General features: G+C 41.6%; 1 protein-coding gene across 1 annotated transcript in view; it reads left to right on the top strand.

Moving 5' to 3' along the window:
• Window positions 1–21,602, top strand: part of ALK (ALK receptor tyrosine kinase) — a 586,654-nt gene that overhangs the window by 242,703 nt on the left and 322,349 nt on the right. Inside the window, exon 4 of the mRNA XM_081000090.1 lies at window positions 12,670–12,871. Coding sequence (XP_080856216.1) covers window positions 12,670–12,871 — 202 coding nt within the window. The remainder of the gene's footprint in view (window positions 1–12,669; window positions 12,872–21,602) is intronic.

The raw sequence follows: 21,602 nt of genomic DNA, 5'->3' as shown, positions 1-21,602 counted from the left end.
AAGGAACCCTTATTGTGTATAGCAACATACACAAATAGAAAAAAACAGGGTTTCAGGCCAGCATACAAAGACACAATATATGGCAAGCAAAGTACAATGAATGTATTCGTCACAATGTACCCGCTATTACAAGGCATGCAGTACATGTAAGCGGTACTCCAGAATCACCTAAATAAGTACAGAATTACAATTAATAATATATTTTCATTATCTCCGGCGCAAGGGAATTATTGGGAGCGGTTGAGCAGCTGTAGCAAACAAGACTGGAGCCTGGTGATCCCAGTTTCAAAGAGATACTCCTTATTCAGCTGACAATATAAAAGAAAATGGTAGCAACCCAAGCCAAACAATATAGTGTAAACTTTGCCAAGCCATGAGGAGGCTGACTCACCTGTGAAGTGAACAAGGTCCCACATTGGGTATAGGTAGAGGCAACTGCTGCTTGCTGGCTAGCAGAGCACAGAGGAAGCCCACTAGTGGACATTTATGAGTAGAGACTGTAAAACACTGAGGGTTTCTTAAAGAACTACTACAAGAAAAAGCCCAAAACAAAGATGTATTTATTCAACCCATGCGGTGTGATTATATTAAGAAGATGACTAAATGAAATTCCTTGTCTCAAGAGTACCTTCTCAGTATTAATTCTTCAATCGCCAAATGGCAAAAAATTGTATGTTAGTGTCGCTGTGCTTTTTCTGGAAATAATGTTCCACCAGAGGGACACTTGTCGCAGCATTTCTCATACAAGATCTATGCTCCCCTATCCTAGTCCTTAAAGATCTAGAACATTTGCCCACATACAATAAATTACAAGGGCACCGGACCACATAAATAATAATTTTGGTGGCACAATTCAAAAAACGATTTGATTGAAACCTAAAGCCAGTGTTGATGTCAGAAAACGCCTTCACAGGCAAAGCAAAGGACAGGCTAAACAACCTGAGCAGCGGTAATGTCCTCATGGCTCCTGAGTAGTCCCAGAGCTAGAAGCTTGGTCAGTGTGTACCAAAAGGTCCCTGATGAATCTAGTATGGCAAAACCCATTGGATACACACTGAACAAGCACCTACATCTGTCCCAACATGGATCAACTATACTTAAGCTTCTTTAACTGAACAACCTAACTGGCAGGCATGCTCTTGGGATTCTTTTCATCTCAAAGATACAATACACCAAGTAAAAGGTAAAAAGACAAAGTAAAACACCCCTGGACGGTTAAGTCCAGTCAAAGCCGACTATGAGGTGCAGCACTCATCTCACTTCAGGCTGAGGGAGCCGGTGTTTGTCCACAGACAGCTTTCTGGGTCATGTGGCCAGCATGACTAAACTGCTTCTGGCGCAACAGGACATCGTGATGAGTACCAGAGTGCACCAAGTAGAATAATGGTGGATGCTCTGTCATGGTTGGCATCCTGATCAAAAATCCAGTTTCTAAGGTCATGTGGGCTAAGGGCTAAGTATTTCTCCATTTGGAGATTATAAGGCCTAAGCTTATCTTGGCACTTTTGTGCCCAGTCCCCTGTCCTTAGTTGTTCTAAGCAGCAGAGCTTAGTAAGGATATGATCCTCAAAGGCATTTAGCCTGCTCCAGTATCTCAGATAGGCTAGATCAATTCTGGCTGCTTGAGAGGGGAGGCCCAACTCAGCTCTGAGGTGGGCTGCCGGTGTCCCACAGCGAAGCCCACAAATCTGCCTCATAAATTTATTTTGTAGGACTTCTATTTCAGATTTAACACCAATTCCCCAAATCTCAGGATTTGTCAGTTTTGGTTCTTTCAGTTTCTCATGTTTTCAATCTTAAATTCATTTTTCCACATTTTGCAGCCATTTGCGATTTTGTCTTTTAAAAAACCCTCATGAAAATAAACCACAGTTCAAGAAGGACACTGACAAACTGGAACGTGTCCAGAGGAGGGCAACCAAAATGGTCAAAGGCCTGGAAATGATGCCTTATGAGGAACGGCTAAGGGAGCTGGGCATGTTTAGCCTGAAGAAGAGGAGATTAAGGGGTGATATGATAGCCATGTTCAAATATATAAAAGGACGTCACATAGAGGAGGGAGAAAGGTTGTTTTCTGCTGCTCCAGAGAAGCGGACACGGAGCAATGGATCCAAACTACAAGAAAGAAGATTCCACCTAAACATTAGGAAGAACTTCCTGACAGTAAGAGCTGTTCGACAGTGGAATTTGCTGCCAAGGAGTGTGGTGGAGTCTCCTTCTTTGGAGGTCTTTAAGCAGAGGCTTGACAACCATATGTCAGGAGTGCTCTGATGGTGTTTCCTGCTTGGCAGGGGGTTGGACTCGATGGCCCTTGTGGACTCTTCCAGCTCTATGATTCTATGATTCTATGATTCTATGAAATTCATCAGCATTTTAATATGAGTATCTCCTAATAAATATATTTTTACATACAACTTTGACTAATGGACACATTTTTGCAAGCAATTTTCTTCAATATAATGCACTTCTCTGTGTTATTTTCACTAATATCATTTTAGGCACTTCCCTCTAATATATGCATTTTTGTAAAATTTGGTTGTTGAACTGCATTGCAAAATTCACATAAGTGTGAATTTCAAAGGATAGCTGTGTTTTGGTTTGCATATTGTTTCAGAAAGTGCAAATTTGATAGATTTAGCTTTAAATGTATACTGAATCAAATTTCTTCTCCATCTCTAAAGACAGGCAGTGAAAGCTTGGATATTTAAATACCTTGTGCTAGACTTTTCTTGTACATTCCCCATGAAATTGACTATAATAGCAACAAGAATACATCTTTTGATGTCGAGTGATCCTGCCTTGTCACTCATTTTCTAAAACATCCATTTACTTTCATGCCATTAATTTTGAAATGCTGCCAACAGTCTGGCAACTATTAGAGAAAAACCTTGAGTGCAAGATTAATTCATTTGTCTCCTACTGAATGCTACTGCAATTAGAGCCCACTAAATATATTTTAGTGTCAGCTATATTAATTCCATTGAGCTTTTGATTAAATATGTTTTTCTGCATCTGGCTTGCAGTAACAGCAAATTAATAAACAGCAACTTACAATATAACTAACTCATTCATGAAGAAAACCATTATGAGCTGATTGTAAAGAAAATAATTGTAGGGGAAATCTTCTGATTTAACCATAAATGGCCTAGGAAAAGCATTATTTAGGATTCTCATTATTTGTTCTGAGAGAAATTGTGTTAGGGTTATTGACCAAGGCCATTGTGGTTTAAATAAAAAGTGAATTGAAGTAAAACCCCTGCTGTGTAACACTGCCAGCAAATTCATATCCATTTGCTCTCCTTCTGTAAGTGGGTGCATTTAAATAATGGTTAAATGCAGCAACGGTGTTGCAAATATGTCTCATAGAGTCATAGAATTTTAAAGTTGGAAGGGACCATGAGGGTTATCTAGTCCAGCCTCCTGCAATGCAGGAATCTTTTGCCCAATGTGGGGCTTGAACCCGTGAACCTGAGATTGAGTCTCATGCTCTACTGACTGGGCTGTCTTCTCTTTTCAGATCTGTCTTAGTATTTATATAGCAGTCTTCCCACCATACACACTCATTCCTAAAGTATGTGCAAGCAGTGATATTTATTCAGCTAACAACAGTGGATCAACAAGAGATTGACAATCTAGGAAGCAGTATACAAATAAATTTAATCCAGAGTGTCCCAACTTCTCCCAAGGAGCAGCTATGCCCAAAGAAGTATCTACCTTTACGACTTACTCACAGTTAGTTCGGGGATACAATCAGTGTGTGAGGTTCTTCTACATCAGGGCAGTCCAACACATGACCTAAAGGCTACATGTGGCCCTTGGGGCATTTTTTGGCAGCCCTTGACAGCATTTGACACGCCCCCCTTTCCCAAAGCCAAGCAAGGAGGCACTGAGCTTCAGGAAGGAAATATAAGGGCTCTGGCAGGGTCCTAGAGTCCTCCAGCCTCCTTCCTAAAACCTAGTTAATGCTTTCCCAGCTTTGGGAAACAGGTGGGAGCACTATAGGACCCTGCCAGAGTCTCTTGCTTCCTTCCCAAAGCCTGGTGTCTTGCTCATTTGGCTTTGGGAAAGCAGAATAGGGTGTGTGTGTGTGCCAAATTTTGGCTTCATTCCCCACACCCCACACAACAAAGCAGTGTGTGCCCCATGGGTTCCATGTCAAAGTACTCTTTCTTATGCCACTTGCTGGAGTGTATTCTTTTCTCTACAGTAAAGTGTAGAAAAACAAAACATAGCATGATGCGACATCATTGAGTCCCAGGTTTCCTTGCTTTCTCAAGTGATATTGAAATGGGGCAATGGTGGGGAAACAATGGTAGCCTGTCATGGGAACCCCAGTTTCCCACAGCCAGCAAGGTTAAAGGCTGGCTGTTCCTTTAACCACCACCATTCTCATATTTGCTCTATGTTTCTTTATATGTGGGAACAAGATGGCTGCTAAGTTATGCCCATGGCAAGCCCTGACCCACAGATACTTAAGACTGATGGGCAATGCACATCACCTCTGCACCCTGCTTGTAAATTTCCTCATTATATCTAGAGGAAAATTGAATTCTGAGCTGGGTTAACCGCTAGTCTTACCCAGCTTTGCTTGCAGGTGGATTGAATGACCATTGTGAATGGCATTCTGAAAAAGCATCCAGTGGTTTCTGACAACAGATTTTTTACTATGTCAGTAGTGTGTCTTTAATTAATTTAAAATTAAACCAATTGATTATATAATCATTCCCAGTGCTCATCTCTTTCATACAGGTGCTGTGGAGGCATAACATTGGTTCATACCCACTTTAATTAAAGAGGTGATTATGGCAAAACCTTCCAGTGCCTCTCATGGTAAATATTCTGCCTGTGATGACCGGTTCAGCGTGTTAATCAGATTCACCAGCTGCACAGTCTGCATTACCTTGGGGCCTTTACCATGGGCTGCTGCAGTGCCCTGGTGTTTGCATTTCATTTTAATTGTGCCCATGGTAGAACATGATGCTAGCAACACATTCCGTGAAGGCTCCTTTCATCTAAGGTTTTATTCTCAAGGTGCTCAGGTATCAGGAGAGGGGGGAAATCTGTTTGAAGCTGTAGTGTTCTATCTCTCTTATTCATTCACCCTGGATCATCCCCAAGGGCCTCATTAGAGCTGTATCCAGTTAAGATAAAAAATAATGAAGTCCAAGGAAGTTAAATATGAAGCTTTAAAAAATCTGTAGTAAAGACTTATGCGACTATCTCCCAGTCAACGTTCCACACAGGCTATATTTCTGGAAGAAAATCAAAAACTGTTGAAGAGATTAGGAGCCAGCTTCTAATTTGGTCTGCTGGCTTACCCATGAAAGATAAACGGGTCGTATTTTTAATGTTGTTGCTAAACAACGGTAACATGCTGTCTAGGTTCTCAGAAAAATGCTGCCAATTTTTCTTGTGAGTCACAACTAAAACACATAGAAATTGATACTTTGTCTTTCCAGAGCCTTTTTATCTTTGGGTAGATTTTCACAGGGGTGGCAGATAATGTATTCCAGACACATTAAACTAAGGTTGTCCATTGCACTGGACTTGGACTCAGCCAAACCCCGGCTAAGCTGTGAACTGATCAGGAATACTGGCAGTCATTGCAGAGGGGTCTGAAGATGACTGAGATAAGAATTATAGTCCATGCTGAGTAGTTAACATTACAATTTACAACAAGAAGAAGGATGATGATATAAGAGGAATTATGTCTGTCTCATCTCCAAATTGGAAGCCTCTGTTGATTTTCCAGGAATCATTAGAAGTCCTTATAGAAAATAATTTCTCCTAAGCAGAGCATATTTTCATGTGAAGTGGGTCAACAGTTTGGTGACCATGTTCATATATTACCATGGCAGGGTGGAATAAGTAGCAGGCTCATCAATTACACACGAATGTTCCTGAAGGACTTTGGAATCTAGCAAATGTAGTTCCCACATCACTGTGCTAACAAGTGAATTGTGTACAAGTGTGGTCCAGTAGGTGAGATCATTAGGTTTGGATTTCCAAGATCTGTGTTTAAGCCACAGTCCCCCTGAATAGCCTTGGTCAAGTTCCATATTCTCAGTCTGAGTTTTTCATGTGTTATATTAAAATGACAGAATACTACTACTACTACTACTACTACTACTACTACTACTACTACTATGGGATTGCCAAGAGGACAATATAAAGACTGGAAATTCCATAGAGAATGATTATTTAAAAATTTAATGTTGGCCATTTGCCATTTGAATAGCTCTCTAAAAACAAAGGTCCTGGGACCTTATGGTGAGGGGCTGGTAAAAAGTTGAATTTTTGTTGTTGTTGTTGTTAACTGGTATCCCAGAAAAATTAGAGACTATTTTGGCAGAATAGTACTTTATCTAATTCTATATCTTATGCATGTAGCACTAGAAAAAAATTACCCTGTCTACTGTACCTTGCTATTGCTATTGCTTCCTTCCTGTATGGTAAAATGGTAAAGGACCCCTGGATGGTTAAGTCCAGTCAAAGGCGACTATGGGGTGCTGCACTCATCTCGTTTCAGGCCAAGGGAGCCGGTGTTTGTCCACAGACAGCTTTCCGGATCATGTGGCCAGCATGACTAAACCGCTTCTGGCGCAGCAGGACAGCATGACGAGTGCCAGAGCGCACGGAAATGCCATTTACCTTCCCGCCATAGTGGTACCTAGCTTTCACACTGCTAGGCTGGCAGAAGCTGGAACAGAGTGACAGGAGCTCACCCCATGGCATGGATTCGAACCACCGAGCTTCCGATCAGCAAGCCCAAGAGGCTCAGTGGTTCATATGTTAGATATGGGGCAACCCAGCCAGATGAGTGGGGCATAAATAAAATTATTAGTATTGTTGTTGTTGAAAGCCTGTCTGCTTCTTAGGAAAAAAAAGAACCCATATTCTTACATGAAATTCTCAGTTAGATCGCCAATGTCATACTTTTTACAATGGGAAAATAAGGAAGATTTAGATGCCCCAGTGCATGTATATTTAGCAGGAGTTCTGGCTGACTTGAATGAATTATTTTAGAGAACAGGGTATTTATTACAAGAGATTTATTATCAAGGATCCTCAATGGAAAAACAACTGGATTGTGAAATAGAGCAGTTTTGTGCAGGATTCTTTTGAACCAGCATTATGAGAAACAATCTGAAGGTGCAGCCTTGGCAATAAGAATCTAAAGTGGGTTTTCAGGGCAAAACTCTAGTTATTATCTTCATAAAAGGACCCCAGGAGTACCACACCCCAAACAAAAGCCCTGGAGAATGCTGCCCTCAGCTGGAACTGCAGAGAGCACAGGAGAAAGTTTTAGTGACATTGTTGTGTCAGGCTTTCATAAAGGAGCTGTTCTGTCTCTTGTTCTACAGCAGACATGTCCAACAGGCAGATCGTGATCTACTGGTAGATCATTGGACATCTGCGGTAGATAACTGGTAGATCATTGGCTCCCCGTAAAGAAGCCGAACAACTGTGGCTCCCCCCCAAAAAAGCTCAACATTTTACCTCCTCCCTGAAAAAACTCAACAACTTCGACCTGAACCCCCCAAAAGGGGGTAGATCACTGCCAGTTTTTAACTCTGTGAGTAGATCGCAGTCTCTTGGGAATTGGCCACCCCTGTTCTATGGAATCTATAAAAATCGTCTTTCAGGCTCTGTGCTCCTCTGGTAGCATCTTCAGGGTTTTTTCTTTCTAATACTGAGATGCTCCATCATTGTTGGGGAAGATGTACCTCAGCCCTCCATATTTTTGGGGTGACAACTGTGGCTGTGCTTGCCAGGCCTGGTGGGATAATAGAATATAAGAATATAAGAACCTATCAAGTATGGCTGTGCTTGATGGGGCTTTATGGGAGTCGTAGTCCAAAACTTCTGGAGGGTGCCAGGTTTGTGAAGGCTGGTTTAGCTGAACTATTAGCACCATCCAGCAGAACACAGGAGGTGGAGTGGGAGCACAGAGTTAACCTCCCAGCACCAGCACCTACCAGGACATGGTGGGGTAGGGTGATAGTGAAATCGGAGCTACAGGGACCATTACCCAGGTAAGCAGCAATGACACTTGAGTCTGGAGTGTTTGTTACAGGATCCATTCCTTGGCTTTCCAGAGCCATTGAACTCTGCCCGTGGACCACCAAAACTTCTGGACTCACCCTTGACTCCAACTATTTGCCACATTATTATTATTATTATTATTATTATTATTATTAGCAGCAGGGAGGGCCCAATCTGTGCTATGCTAGCTAGCTGGCATCCAACTATTAGGGGGTCAGATACGTTCAGTAACATTCTGTTGCATAGCTTTGCCCAACCTGAGCAAGAAAACAGCCTAGCTTCTTTTCAGTTTTTTATTATATAAGAAACCCTTCTTTGTAAGAAACAAAAAAATGATCAAACATCCTGTGAATCAGCAAGGTTATAATTTGCAATTACTTCAGCCTTCAGAAATATGTCTGCGAGCAGCTGAGATCAGTTTGTTCTCTCTCATCTCAGTGATTTCTGCATTCCTCTGAGAGATACATGATTAAATCTACATGATTTAGAGCTCTAATTCTTGTGGTTTTCGGTAGAAGGTTGAAAGACATGATTGTAAAACATGCTATTGACTGGTGGTAAATTCTGCAGAAATGAAAATGTATTTTCTGACATTCTGACATATGAAGGACCTTCCCATCACACATGAGATGGGCATTCTGGAAAAGCCCCTTGGGTGGCCAGAGGCTGTTTTTACCTCTGCACAATAGGAAAACATAGCAATCCAAATGATAATACTTTTTTTCATATAGAAAAGTGATTATTCAGAAGACTGCTATGCCTCCTATTTTTGAATGTTTGGTAATCTGCTCTAGGAAAGGATCATCCAAGTCTTCAATCTGGCTTGGAGGTTTATAGCAGGCACCCACAGTAAAGTCACTGTTACTTCCCTCTCCTACAGTTTTTGCTCATATACTCTCAATCTGCCTTCCATGCTGCCTTCCATGCTGCTCTTCATAAGTGTACTCATCCTTTACATATAATGCTGCTACTCCTCCCTTCCTGTTTGGTCTATTCCTGGAGATTGTTAGCCACTTTGAGACTCCTTAGGGTAGTGATAAAGCAGGATATCAAATCCAAACTCCTACTCCTCCTACTCCTCTCCTTCTTCTTCTTCTTCTTCTTCTCCTCCTTCTTTAGAATGGTTATGACTCTCAATTTTTACATTCCTATCATGAGTCTCATCCTACCAAGTTTCGACAATGCCTTTCAGGTCATATTTGTCATCCTGTATCAAGAGCTTAAGTTCGTCTTGCTTGTTTCCTATAGGCTGTGCATTATTATAGAGACAACTGAAATCATGAGTCATTTTCTCTAGCTGCTTCCTTCTTGTAGTCTCCTGCCCTTTGGCAGTTTCTGAAGCACCACCTTAGTTTCCTGTACATCAGTTGAAGCTATTATCCCCAGTACTGGGTGTTCTCCTGTCTTTTGTAATCTTGTCTCCCTTCCCCTCAGGATTTAGTTTAAAGCTCTCCTGATCAGGTTCATGCAACTCATTCTTTCCAGCCGCTATGAGCTACTACCCATCCTTTGCCAGAAGTCCTTCCTCAAGGGAGCAGAGGTCATAGTCCAAGAAGCCAAACCTTTCTCAATGATACTGGGGAAACTAATGTAATCTTCAATGCATGATACAGAGTCCTGTTTGAGTTCTCCATGACAGGGGAAGCTGCCAAGAGCCTCCTCTGAATGGCTGCAGGCAGACAGAGCTCCTAGGGCATGGGCTGGCAAAGAAAGCAGGCAAACCATCATGTGGTTTTGGAATACAGCTCCCAAAATCTCAGGTCATTGGCCATGCTGGCTTGGGTTGACTGGGTTGGACTGGGCTTGGGTTGACTGGAGTTGGAGTCCATCAACATCTTGAAAGCCTGAAGTTCCCTATCCTTGCCTTAATATTCATGCAGTCTCTTTGTGGTGTTTGCCTTCTAGTATTTTCTAGAACTTAAAGCAGCATGGTCCCTCAATTAACAACTGTATTGTGGCATGAGTTTTATAGGCAAAAGCTTATTTCATCCCAAGATGCATCTGGTATACTCACTACAAGCAGGCAGCTTGTATAATGGTTGAAGTAGTTATATTCCTTCTATATATTTGATTAGTAAGTATATATCTTTTGTTTGTTTTGTGTCACACACAGCTTTGTTTTTTTTAATCTATAGAGGACTAAAATGTTGAACTTAAACACAACTTGAAATATATATAAATATTTTTTAAAAATTTATTTCTATCCTTCAGATAAATCTCTGGCACCTTATTTGAATAAGTCAGTTCCAAGAGAACTGATGTACCAGATAATAACAAAACTCTTTAATATGGATTAGGAGCATGTAAAATAACAATGTCAGAACAAACTGCTGTAGTAATGAAATTACATTAAGCACTCATCCTGAACCAAATATTGTAGAAATGTTAGACTCTATGTTTGTGGGTAATAGTAAAATTCCTTCTTTTCTTCTATTAGCGTCAATATTGTATTTTTCTCTCTGGGGCTGTCCATACAGTATGCAACACTTTTGCAGCACATATTATGTCTACTCAGAAGTTAGCAATATTTAATTCAGTAATACTTACTTCTGGGCAATGTATGAATAGATTACAGCTTTAATAACGTTGTCAAACTGCCCCATAACACAGTTTGTCACTTTGGTACAAAACCACCACCACTTCTCCCTTGGATGTCATATGTATGCTAAAGGTCCCAGCATATATATATTTAAGTGCCTATAGCATATAAAATGCCTTTTACTGCAAATTAGGGCTGCCTTGTCATTGACAGACAACATTCTCCAAAATGAGTAACAAAAAACAAGCAGCCCTGCCTCTAGTCAGCTTGGCATGGGCCCTTTTCTCTGCAAGAAAAATTCCCTCTTTTGGCTTTTTGACCACTCTTGTTGGCATTGTTTTGCTAGATTTTTGCCTCTGCATTGTTCTTATTTGTTTGTCTTGTTGTCCCACCCCCTGTTCCTCACTGAAATAACTAAATGAATAAAAATCCCCGGGTGCACATCCTAACGATATGTACTGCGCACACCTATTACTGTTTGGGAAGCCATGTACACACAACTAGTCACAATTCGCAGCCTGTAGTTTCTTGTAAAATAGTGTGTTTTGATGCATTTTCCCTGACCCCAAACAGCTTCATTCCGAATTGGGAACTGCCCATCTGGTCTCTGTCCACTGGGGTGGTCATACAGCAGGGGACTTTGGTACAAATCAAGCCATGCTAACGTGCAAATGCCATTTGAAATGCTGTACTGTGAAAAAGAAAAAATTCTCTGCATTTTAAGCTGGTACACAGCCTATGTATTCTGAAAGCTGGGTTTGAGGGAGAGGATTTCCCCCCTAGGTATGGATGAGCTAAGCAAAGTGTCTATGAAAGGAACCAGAGAGAGAGAGAGAGAGTGACTGAAGTTTGAGTTTTGAGTTACCGGTAGATACAGAGGAAAAAGGAAGGGAAGTGAGTTGTAGGATTGCCATTTGTCCAGTGTAGTGTAGTGGTTAAGAGTGGTAAACTTGTAATCTGGTGTTCGCGTCCCCGCTCCTCCACATGCAGCTGCTGGGTGACCTTGGGCTAGTCACACTTCTCTGAAGTCTCTCAGCCCCACTCAGTTCACAGAGTGTTTGTTGTGGGGAAGGAAGGGAAAGGAGAATGTTAGCTGCTTTGAGACTCCTTAGGGTAGTGATAAAGCGGGATATCAAATCCAAACGCCTCCTCCTCCTTCTTTTCCCCCCTTTTTATGAGTAGAGTCGTCATAGCGATCCATAGTTAAAAGTAGAAGTCAGCAAATGTGTCCTCTTTTTTGCTCTTCAAAATATGGCAACCTTATTAGGGCTGTTTTAGCATCTTGGAGACTGTATTTGAAGAATTGATGTGAGGCAGCAAATCTTCCTGTCTATTAGAATGTTTAAGCTGTCTCTGCTGAACTTGCATGCTTTTAAATAAACCAAAATACTACACGATCCTCCAATGATCTTCTTCTAATGGAAACTAGGGCTGCAATCCTAATCCCACTAACCTGGTAATAAATCCCACTGGATTCAATAGGACTACCTTCCGAGTAGACATGAGTTAGGGTTGTTCACGTTGTTCAATCAGCAAGTAAGGCAAATGTTTAAGTAAACACATGACTCCAAATTCCTAGGGACAGTTCCAGGAGAAAAGAAAAGAAAAGAAAAAAAAGGAAAAGAAAAGAAAAGATAATTTGACAATAGTTACAGCCTTGGTATATTCCTTGTTACAATCAGGAGGACTAATGAGAATCTGGCTATGGTTCCAGAAATGCCTTTCCAAGTATATGCCAGGTATTCTGTGCCTGAGCCCCCTGAGCATGTCTTGGCACTGAAATTTCTTACTGATTTTGGTTTAAGGCACCATCAGCTTTCCTCATACATGCCAAGACCCAGTAGCTCTTCTTGGCTCCATTTCAGAGCCTGGAATGTGGATTCAGGTTTTGTGTGCAGATTGCCAAACTTTAGAACTTTAGTGGCATTTTAGATGAACAATCCAATAACACCAGACTGACTCTAGACTGAACAGTTGTTTTTCAAGGTAAAGGAAGCTGCTAGCCCTAGTTTGGACAACAATCCTTGTTATCATTTACATTTTGGGGGAGGGTAATCAGCTTCTTATCTTCTCTTTCATTGCAGGTTCATTCCTATACCTCAGTACATCAGAAAGCACGAAGTTCCTCATTTTGAGCCCTTGGCTGAAAAGCACTAGTGAAGACTGCACTGTGCAAGTGGCTGTCTACAGATACTTCCAGCAAAGTGGGGAGTATGTCGCTCAGGTTATCCATGCTGATGAAAGCCACAACAAAATCCCATTGATACCGAGCAGAGAAAAGCACGGGTAGGTCCAACATAAATACTATATAATATTTTAATATGCATAACACTTGAATTTAGCTTTAAGAGGATTAGGGTGTTTTTTTAAGGAATTAAGAATTGGAATCTGTAGGAGTAGAAGCATCTGTAGACTGTTTCCTAGCTCCACCTTTCATTGTGCAAATGCTTCAGCTTAGATGGATTAAGTGGGAGAAGGAATGCTGCTGCAACAATAAAATAACTTCCATTCTGTCAGTTGTAGTTCAGATTGGGCTTTTATGATTATGCCAGCTGTTCTTAATATCTTTCAGTGCACTCATACTTACTCCCACCACCCACTCTTTTCATCCAATCCTACTTTCAGATAATTCACTTTCCTTTTTATCCATGCCTATATTTTGATTATTTCTGATTAGCAGTGGTAATTCTTTCACATTGTTCTGCCGGTTGCTTTCCTGTCTGAAATCTTAATCATCAAACAATAGCACGGGAAATGTACAAATGTTGCTATTTGCCATTCAAGTGTTTGTGCTGTCTTCAGCAATTGTGTAAGTGATATAGTACATTGATTTGAATTAACCTGCTCAAGTGTCTCCTTTCATGCTGGACAGCCCAGTATTTCCAGTGTTGTCTGGGTTGGCATCTCAGTCAGGCGTCCCAGGGAAGCCTCTTTCCACCAGCCACAACACAGGCTCACCCTCCACACCAGAAGATACGAATGCACTTTGGGCTCTATCCATATCAGTGTGGTTCCCACTGCCCCTTTCTGCTGCCCACGTATGTAAGCTGGGTGTGTGCATGGGAACCATGTTTGTGCAAGGTGTTTAGATCACATGAAGCACCTGCATGCATAAAGCTTAAAGAGTGAGGACTGCTGTGGATGAGTGTTTAGAAACAGCAGCCAGTGTGAAAATTGTCAGACTGGTCTTGTGTCAACTTCATTGGCTTCCAATTTGTTTCTGACCACAATTCAAGGTGCTGGTTCTTACTGATAAAGCCCTAGATGATTTGGAGCCAAACTATCTGAAAGAGCTCCTCCCATGTGAGCCTGCACAATTTTTTTCATCTTCACCAGAGGCCTGTATGTACAACCAAGAGAGGCTAGGTTGGTGAGTACCTGGGGCAAGGCCTTATCTACAGAAGCATCCTGAATGTGGAACTCTCTTCTTAGGAAGGCCAGGTTGGCTCCATCTTTGCCTAGTGCTAGATGAGCTGTTTTGTTTCATCTGGTTTTGATGGTTTTTTAAATTCTGCTGTCTGATTTTGTTCCTTTTTTATAAAGTGTTTTTTATTCTTGTACTGTTTTCCTTATTGCATATTACCTTGGCACCTCTGAAGGCAGAAAGCTGATTCATAATGCTTTTCATAAATAAATAAATAAATAAATAAATAAATAAATAAATAAGGCCTCCTTTCAGACCTTCAGTGCCACTGGGATGCAGTGTTGTTGAAGGAAGGACATGATCCCACCTCTTCCATTCGCTCCACAAGGTTACAGGAAGCTGCCCTACTCTGAGTCAGACCATTGATCCATCTAGCTCAGTATTGCATACACTGACTACAGGTGGGATTATTTCCTAGCCCTACTGGGCGATGCTGGGGAGTATTATGGTTATTTATTGCATTTCTTACCCGCCCTTCAGCAGACGTCCCAAGGGCGGGTTGCAGCATACACATACACAAACACAATCAAAACAGCAAAAACTAAAACCCAACAACTAGAGGTGATGAGGCGAAGCATCCTCATATCTCATGGGGAATCTTTTCACATTGTACTGGGAGAGTGACGTCATTTCCCCTATGCCATCCCAAGATATGAATTTAGCCAGGATTTGTCCCACATTTTAGAAATCAGTCACAGCAGTTTGCACGATGTCAGCAAATTACATTCAGGAAGTGCTGCCTGATGTGGTCTGCCATCTTCTGGTGTTTGATGGGCTCACCCATCCCACTGACATTCCATGAGAAAAGTTTTAAATCTCTCCTAGACTCACCCATCTCCATTGGGAGGTATCATGGTTGAGTCCTGTATAGCAGCTGTGGGGAAAATCTGGGCTACACATCCAACTAGGCCTGGCCGGGGTCATAATTTGGCCTGTGATGCTGTTTTTGCCAAGCCATGCCCACCTAACCCAAACCTGACATTATCTATTATGTCAGGCATGGAGCAGGTAAAGATGCAGTTGGAAATGAACTATTGGGGGCCTTAAAACACACTCCTGATTTGTTCCTTTGCAAATGGGGCTTGTATTCAGCACCAGATACAATCCTCGCTAGGATTAGTTCTACTTGAGAGGTCCCAATTGGATTGGACCTGGGGGCTTCTGTATGCAAAGCAGATGCTTCAGCACAGAGCTGCAGCATTTCGCACAGGTCCAAGAAGACATACATATATCTATGGAAGTGTGCAAACTATGTAAACAAAGAGCCTCTTAATCTTGGAGTTGTGGGTTCGAGTTCCACATGGGGCAAAGGGTTCCTGCAATACAGGGACTTGGACTAGATGATCCTTGTGGTTCCAACTCTACAATTCTGTGGTTCATGTGTTAAACCAAACAAACAAACTAAAGGAGATCCAAACTAAGGGGGTTGCATTTGATCCCACTCCTTATGAAAAGTTTTGCTTTAGCATCAGGCTGGATAACCCAATAAAGGAAGCTCCCCTTCTCCTTTCCTGGTCCCTGGATAGTAGCTGACTGGAGAGAAAGTACAGCTGTAAGACCAATGGGGAGCTTAAGTGTGCAGCCCAACAACTGTCTTCTCTGTGTCCTCTGTTGGCAAAGTGCCTGAAATTTATGTCCTGTTAGTACAATATGCAGATCAGCCCTGAGAGACGCAGGTGCTCTTTCACCTCTTACTACTTAATAGCCTGATATCTTTAAAAGGTAGTAGTAAATAGCATTGGCAAAGTCTATCCATCTGGGACAGGGCTTAATTTTTCTTTTAAGTGCTCTGCAGGGAAAAACAAACCCCGTAAGGAAAGTTTTCCTCATCATACTGATGCAGTGATGTTAAAAGCTACATCTGATGAATATTGGCTCATTTGCAATCTCTTAAAAGGGACAGGAATATTGTCTTGAATGGAATGTAGCAAACCTTGTCGATATCCTGATATCCATGTTATCCCCCAGTGAAAGGTTTGGGTGCAAACTGTAGCTCTACCTTGATGTCTGACTATGTCCTTTTACACAAATCTTACTCCAAGATCTGGGAAATTAGTTGCCTTTTTCTAAGGATATGTTCTACTGAATCATATCTGTTCTGAAGTGTAAAGAAATCAGAAACTCATCTGTCAATCTAGTTCATGTAGAAAAACATTAATTCAGCCTCCCGATGGGCTCCTAATCAATGAGGGGTTTTATTTCTTCCAGCATTTTTTTTTTTTAAAGTATTAGGTTGTATGTATCAAGAAGAATGCTCAGGTTTTCTATCAAGTGAAAGCGTTTTGCTGTTTCTGGGCTCTGGCCAGCCGAAATATCCCCTTCCAGTTGTGTAATTAAGATTAATTGCCAGTGATGTCTCAATTTGTCAGACTCTCTGTGTGTTCTCTTAGATTGTGGTTAGCAGCAAAACAGCAGGGGCACAGTTGAGCAAACTCATTCTGGATGCTTTTAAAGTAATGTTTTTTGTTCAATTTAGAATTCAATTTGAATATATGTTCAATATAAATTCCTGGTGTTCTGATTACCAAGTTTACCTTCATGGCTGCAGAATACACACTGCGAACAATAATTCAAACCAGTCATCGTATATTTTTGTTTTGTTTAACATGGCAGGCTGCAGAGATAATGATTATAGCAGTAAGCCATGTTGGCTTATTCTTGTATGGGAAGATACAGCTGATTAACTGATTGGAGGGTGTGTGTGTCACTAAACAAGGATACCAGGTACTCCAAACAAGGTAGTAGAAACTGAATTCAGAGGCGAAATCTACGTCTGATGCTAAACATATCATATGGAGTTATATGCATGTTTTTTAAAAACAAAAACACGTATCAGGAGCTGGTGTTTCTGTCAGGAATAGGACCACAGTTTAGACTATTTTACCTAGCACATTGAAAGGGGCTTCTGAAGATCTGACAATCAGCTCAAGGTAGTTCTTTGAAAAGGGCTTCTGAAGACTCCTGCAGATAATTAAAAAAAGGGGGAGGCACTGTGATGTCAGTTGATTGACATCTGTCCTGCTGCTGAGATCCAGTTTTCCACCTGTAGTGTAGTGGGAGGCAGAGTTCTACCTTTCCCCATGGCAATCCTGATGAACGTTGTTCCACACACCTCCCCCCAGCTGCTATTAGACCCAGAGCTGACACCACTTAGGCCAACATCTTGAATCATAAGACCCATCAAGCCCATCTTGTTTTCCTGGATCTTTCCCACATTTTGAAAATGCAGATGTCAAAGGTAAAGAAAACAGACCAATTTTCCAAAACAGAAATTTTGCCTGCTCAGTGGTGAGCTCCCCACTCCAAAAAGGCCTAAATACTCTCACTTGCCCACTTGTGAGTAGTGCTAAATGGAGCAGTGCTGGTGGAAAGTGCCAACTTTGGCCAGGACCAGTGCAGGGAGGCAGATCAGTTCACAAATGTTTGCTTGGTTTGCTAGCAGGCTTCTTTCTGCACTTGCCACTGCGTTAAATCTTAACTCTGGACTACAGACTACAACCTCTGAGTTGGACATTGGAAACACTGTTGACCATTGTCAGTGTTTCCAATGTCCAACTCAGAGGTTGTAGTCTGTAGTCCAGAAGGTGTTTCTCAAGGCCTTTAGTATTATGGGATTCAAATGCCCAGCTGCATGAAGAGAATCCCCTTTCTGCCTTCCATGAGCTGGGATTTCACTCAAACGAATGATTGGTTGCCACAGTGGGGAGGGGGTATCACTCTCTTCTCCTCAACCACTTATTAAAGTTGAACACTGCTTTGCATGGATGTTAAATCTGGCAGATAAATGACTATCCCTTTGACTACACCAGCTGATGATCTAAGCAGGTGTCAAGTGTCCATTATCCGTCCCCACAGTTATTTACAGGACAGAAAAATGAATGGCCTTCTAGCATGCATAATGAGAATTTTGCTGCCTTTTTTCTGGAGTATAAATTTTGATTGATTGGGGCTGTTCCCCTTGCATAAAGCCCTCTTCATGTGAAGTGCTGCCTCTGTGTGAAAATACTTTGGTCTTTGGGATACAGTGTCCATGAGAAACTATAAATAATTTAATAGAGAATGGGCAGCCTTCAAAGAGAATTCTTAATGTGACTATGGAAATGAGCAGCTGAGACATCAGTGTACATTAGGTTTTTTGATTTCTTTAAATGTTCTGGAGATGTATCTCCAATGAAACAAACTTTTACATAGCTGAGGGAGGGGCTGATATCCAAAGAACTGTAGCCCATGCCTGTGCTATTATTTTAATGTATGGTCAGGTCATCTCTGGAACATTGTGGCCACGTCTAGAGCCATGCTCATGGAACATTTTTAGAAAGATCTTGACAACTGAAACATGTCTTCTTAGGACTATCTACTATGACCCCATTATTGTGTTCCTGGTCAGTCAGCTCCAGTTCAGACCCCATTAGTGTATACAGTGGTACCTCTGGTTATGAACTTAATTCGTTCCAGAGGTCCATTCTTAACCTGAGGTACCATTTTAGCTAATGAGGACTCCTGCTGCCACCGCACAATTTCTGTTCTTATCCTGAGGTAAAGTTCTTAACCCGAGGTTAGCAGAGTCTGTAACCTGAAGTGTCCGTAACCCGAGGTATTTGTAACCCGAGGTACCACTGTATGTGAAATTAAAACAAATTGCAATCACAGGTAGTATTATTGCCGTGGATCAAGGATGGCTTATCACTACTAATTAAGTTAGCAAAATAAAAGATCCTTTTTGCTTGCTGAGTGACTGAAAAGCAAGCTCTGTTCTCTCAGGATTCAAGATGTTTAGAGGGGAAATAGCCCATGTGGACAGTTTTGGATAAATAAAACAACTTTTTGACTGTTTTCACTTATCATTCCCCCCTCAGCTGATTTGCACAGATAAAATGAGCAAGGATCAGAGGCAGACAGCATTGTGGGTGTGATTCTGTGGATGTGTGGTGCTCTGTGGTGAGGGTGTGTGGGTGGTTGTGTGTCTGGGCCTGCTCACTAGTGAAATGTGGCTCCCAAAATATTTCCACTAGGATAATGCAGCTCTTGGCCTGCAAAGATTCCCCACTGCCATCTTACAAAATTCTGCTGGCTTAATACTCATTCTAGTTTTTGCCTCAATGAACTTTACTTGTCCTTGTCCTAGAACCATTTGTATAAAATCCTTTGCCAACCTGGTACCCTCCATTGTGACAGATGGGAATTGTAGTCCATAACATCCGGAGGGCACCAGGTTGATAAAGGCTGGTATAGAGAATATGTTGCCAAGGCTCTTAATCCTTCTCCTGCTTACTCTGGGTACATGAAAGCTGGCTGGTCTCCAGCCTGCGGCTGTGTGTTCCATCCCGTCCCATGGCCAGATTTAGCATCCCTAACCTAGACAACAGTTCAAATATCTAATTGCCTACATCTCACCTGTCCTGGCAGGTTGGCTCATTTCTTGCTATCAGTATTCTTTGACCCTGTTCCTGGTCAATGTATGAATACAAGCCAGTTCCCTCTGTAGCAGAAGGAGAGAATAAAAGGGTTTCAAGGTACTTGTACTGAAACCTGAACTGAGAACATGAGGCTTTGGGGTAGTGTTAGTCTATTTTCATTTGCGCATGAGTCTGGTTACCAGAAGAGATGAACATTCTCAAATCCCACTAATTTCTAAAGGGAAGAGGTGGCTACTTGACACCTCTGACAATCAGGTTCCATAATGGAAGCAGAAAATGTGTTTCACTGAAATTAATGCACTTGAAAGGCAGTATGGCGATAAATTAATTTCAGGTCGGATTTTCTCATATCTCAAGTTGCTCATTGTGTCAGCAAGTGTCTTTTTCTCCCCCGTTAGCCCGAATAACATGTATTAATATCTGATAAGGTCTTCACAGTTCATGTCCATTTACAGGAGGAAGAAAAAGCAAGAGCTGTCAGGCACTACTCTTTGATTGGGGTTAAGCCAGCCAAGCAAAGATTTTTGCTTGCACCTTGTGGAGGGGGGATTAAACTGTAATGCAACAAAGCAGGAGCCTGTATTAAGACCATATAAGAGAAACTGTGCTCCTTGCTGTGTCAATGGGCACTTTAAGAAGAAAAACATCCAGCTTGCTGCTCTCACACAATTGATAAAATAATCTGCATGTGTGGAGACAGCAGAACACAGGAGAGGGTGCTTTTCTTGCCTCTGTCATTAATATACATGTTTCTGAAATGCCTGAAAATGTTACAGTCATGATTGTACTCTACAACTGATTGGCTCCATTTAATTAGATTTGTCGTGAGCTGTGGGGGACACCAGAAACACTGGGCACTTTAAAAAAAGAAAACCAGGACAAATGGGTTCAGTGTTTTTCAGAGGGTCACTTTGACATGAGACCAGCTGAACATGACATTTACACTATTCATGTCTGTCTAGCCAGGTCTCCTGAAAAGTAAGCATTATTTGAGTACTCCTTCTTTCAAAATACTAGAACCCAGGGTGATCCAATGAAGCAGAATGTTGGAAGGTTCCAGACGGACAAAAGAAAATATTTCTTCACAAAACCCAGTTAAACTATGGCATTTTCTCCCACCAGATGCAGGGATGGCTACCAGCTTGGAAAGCTATAAAGAGGATTAGACAAATTCATAGAGGATAAGGCGATCAATTCTCTACTATGGTAGTTATGTTCTAGATCCACTGTTGGGTGCAACATAAATACAAGTGGCTGTAAACTAGAGGAGAGTAGAGTACTCTTGTGTTTGGGTCTTGCTGGCATTCTTCCTATAGGCATATGGTTGGCCACTGAGAGCACAGGTTGTTAGGCCAGGTGGACCTGATCCAGCAGTGATCTTCGTATGCTCTTTCTCCTAAGTGTGTACACGATTGCAACCTTTTTCTGAAGACTCCAATAACTGTGAGTCTAGGGTAGACTGTAGGAGAAAAGTCTCAAAGATAAGTTCTAAAATGTTTCATATGATATTATTATTCACGAAACATTTCTGTTGTGGAGCATAAATTCTTCTTCCAAGAGGTTTTCTCACCAGCAGTTTTGATCTAGTAAAGGTATCTTGATTTTGAATCCTATTTAATAATTTGTTTATTTCATTTATACAGTAGATCACTTTCCATAAAGCATAACAAAGTAATTTGACAATATGATAAGAGCAGTATGATGGCAGTCCTACAGTATTTCTTTTGACAAGCCTCCCATGGGCACATAAGGAATTTCTGTTGTCACCAATTTGGTGCAAAATTGAGGTACCAAAACAGTTAAGTAGCCAATCAGCTGCTGCTGGACAGGAAGGACTGTAAAAAGGCTTTCCTGAGTAACAAGATAGTCTTAGCTCTGACACATCCCTTTCCTTGATCTTCAGTTCTGCCTTCTGGCTTCGCTGTTAAGTTCTTCTGGGTCCAATTTCTCATCTTTGCAGGATGTGGAGGTAGATTCAGAGGATGTCTCCGAAGCCCATTTTGCCAACGGTTTTCCATCCTGAAGAGATTATGTTGTTAGATTCTGAAGACTCCAATTAAAAAACCTCAGCAGAACCACAATCTCCCCTGTACTGTAAAAGTTGATGGGCAAGGCCCCTTGAAATAAAAAAGGATTAACTTACTAGAAACAGAGGTTGCTGTTGAGATGGAGCTGT

The sequence above is a fragment of the Podarcis pityusensis genome (assembly GCF_964106645.2).
Source record: "Podarcis pityusensis genome assembly, chromosome: 3".
Lineage (NCBI taxonomy): Eukaryota > Metazoa > Chordata > Lepidosauria > Squamata > Lacertidae > Podarcis > Podarcis pityusensis.
Note: the sequence above shows the minus strand (reverse complement) of the source record. Positions and strands in the feature narration are given on the sequence as shown.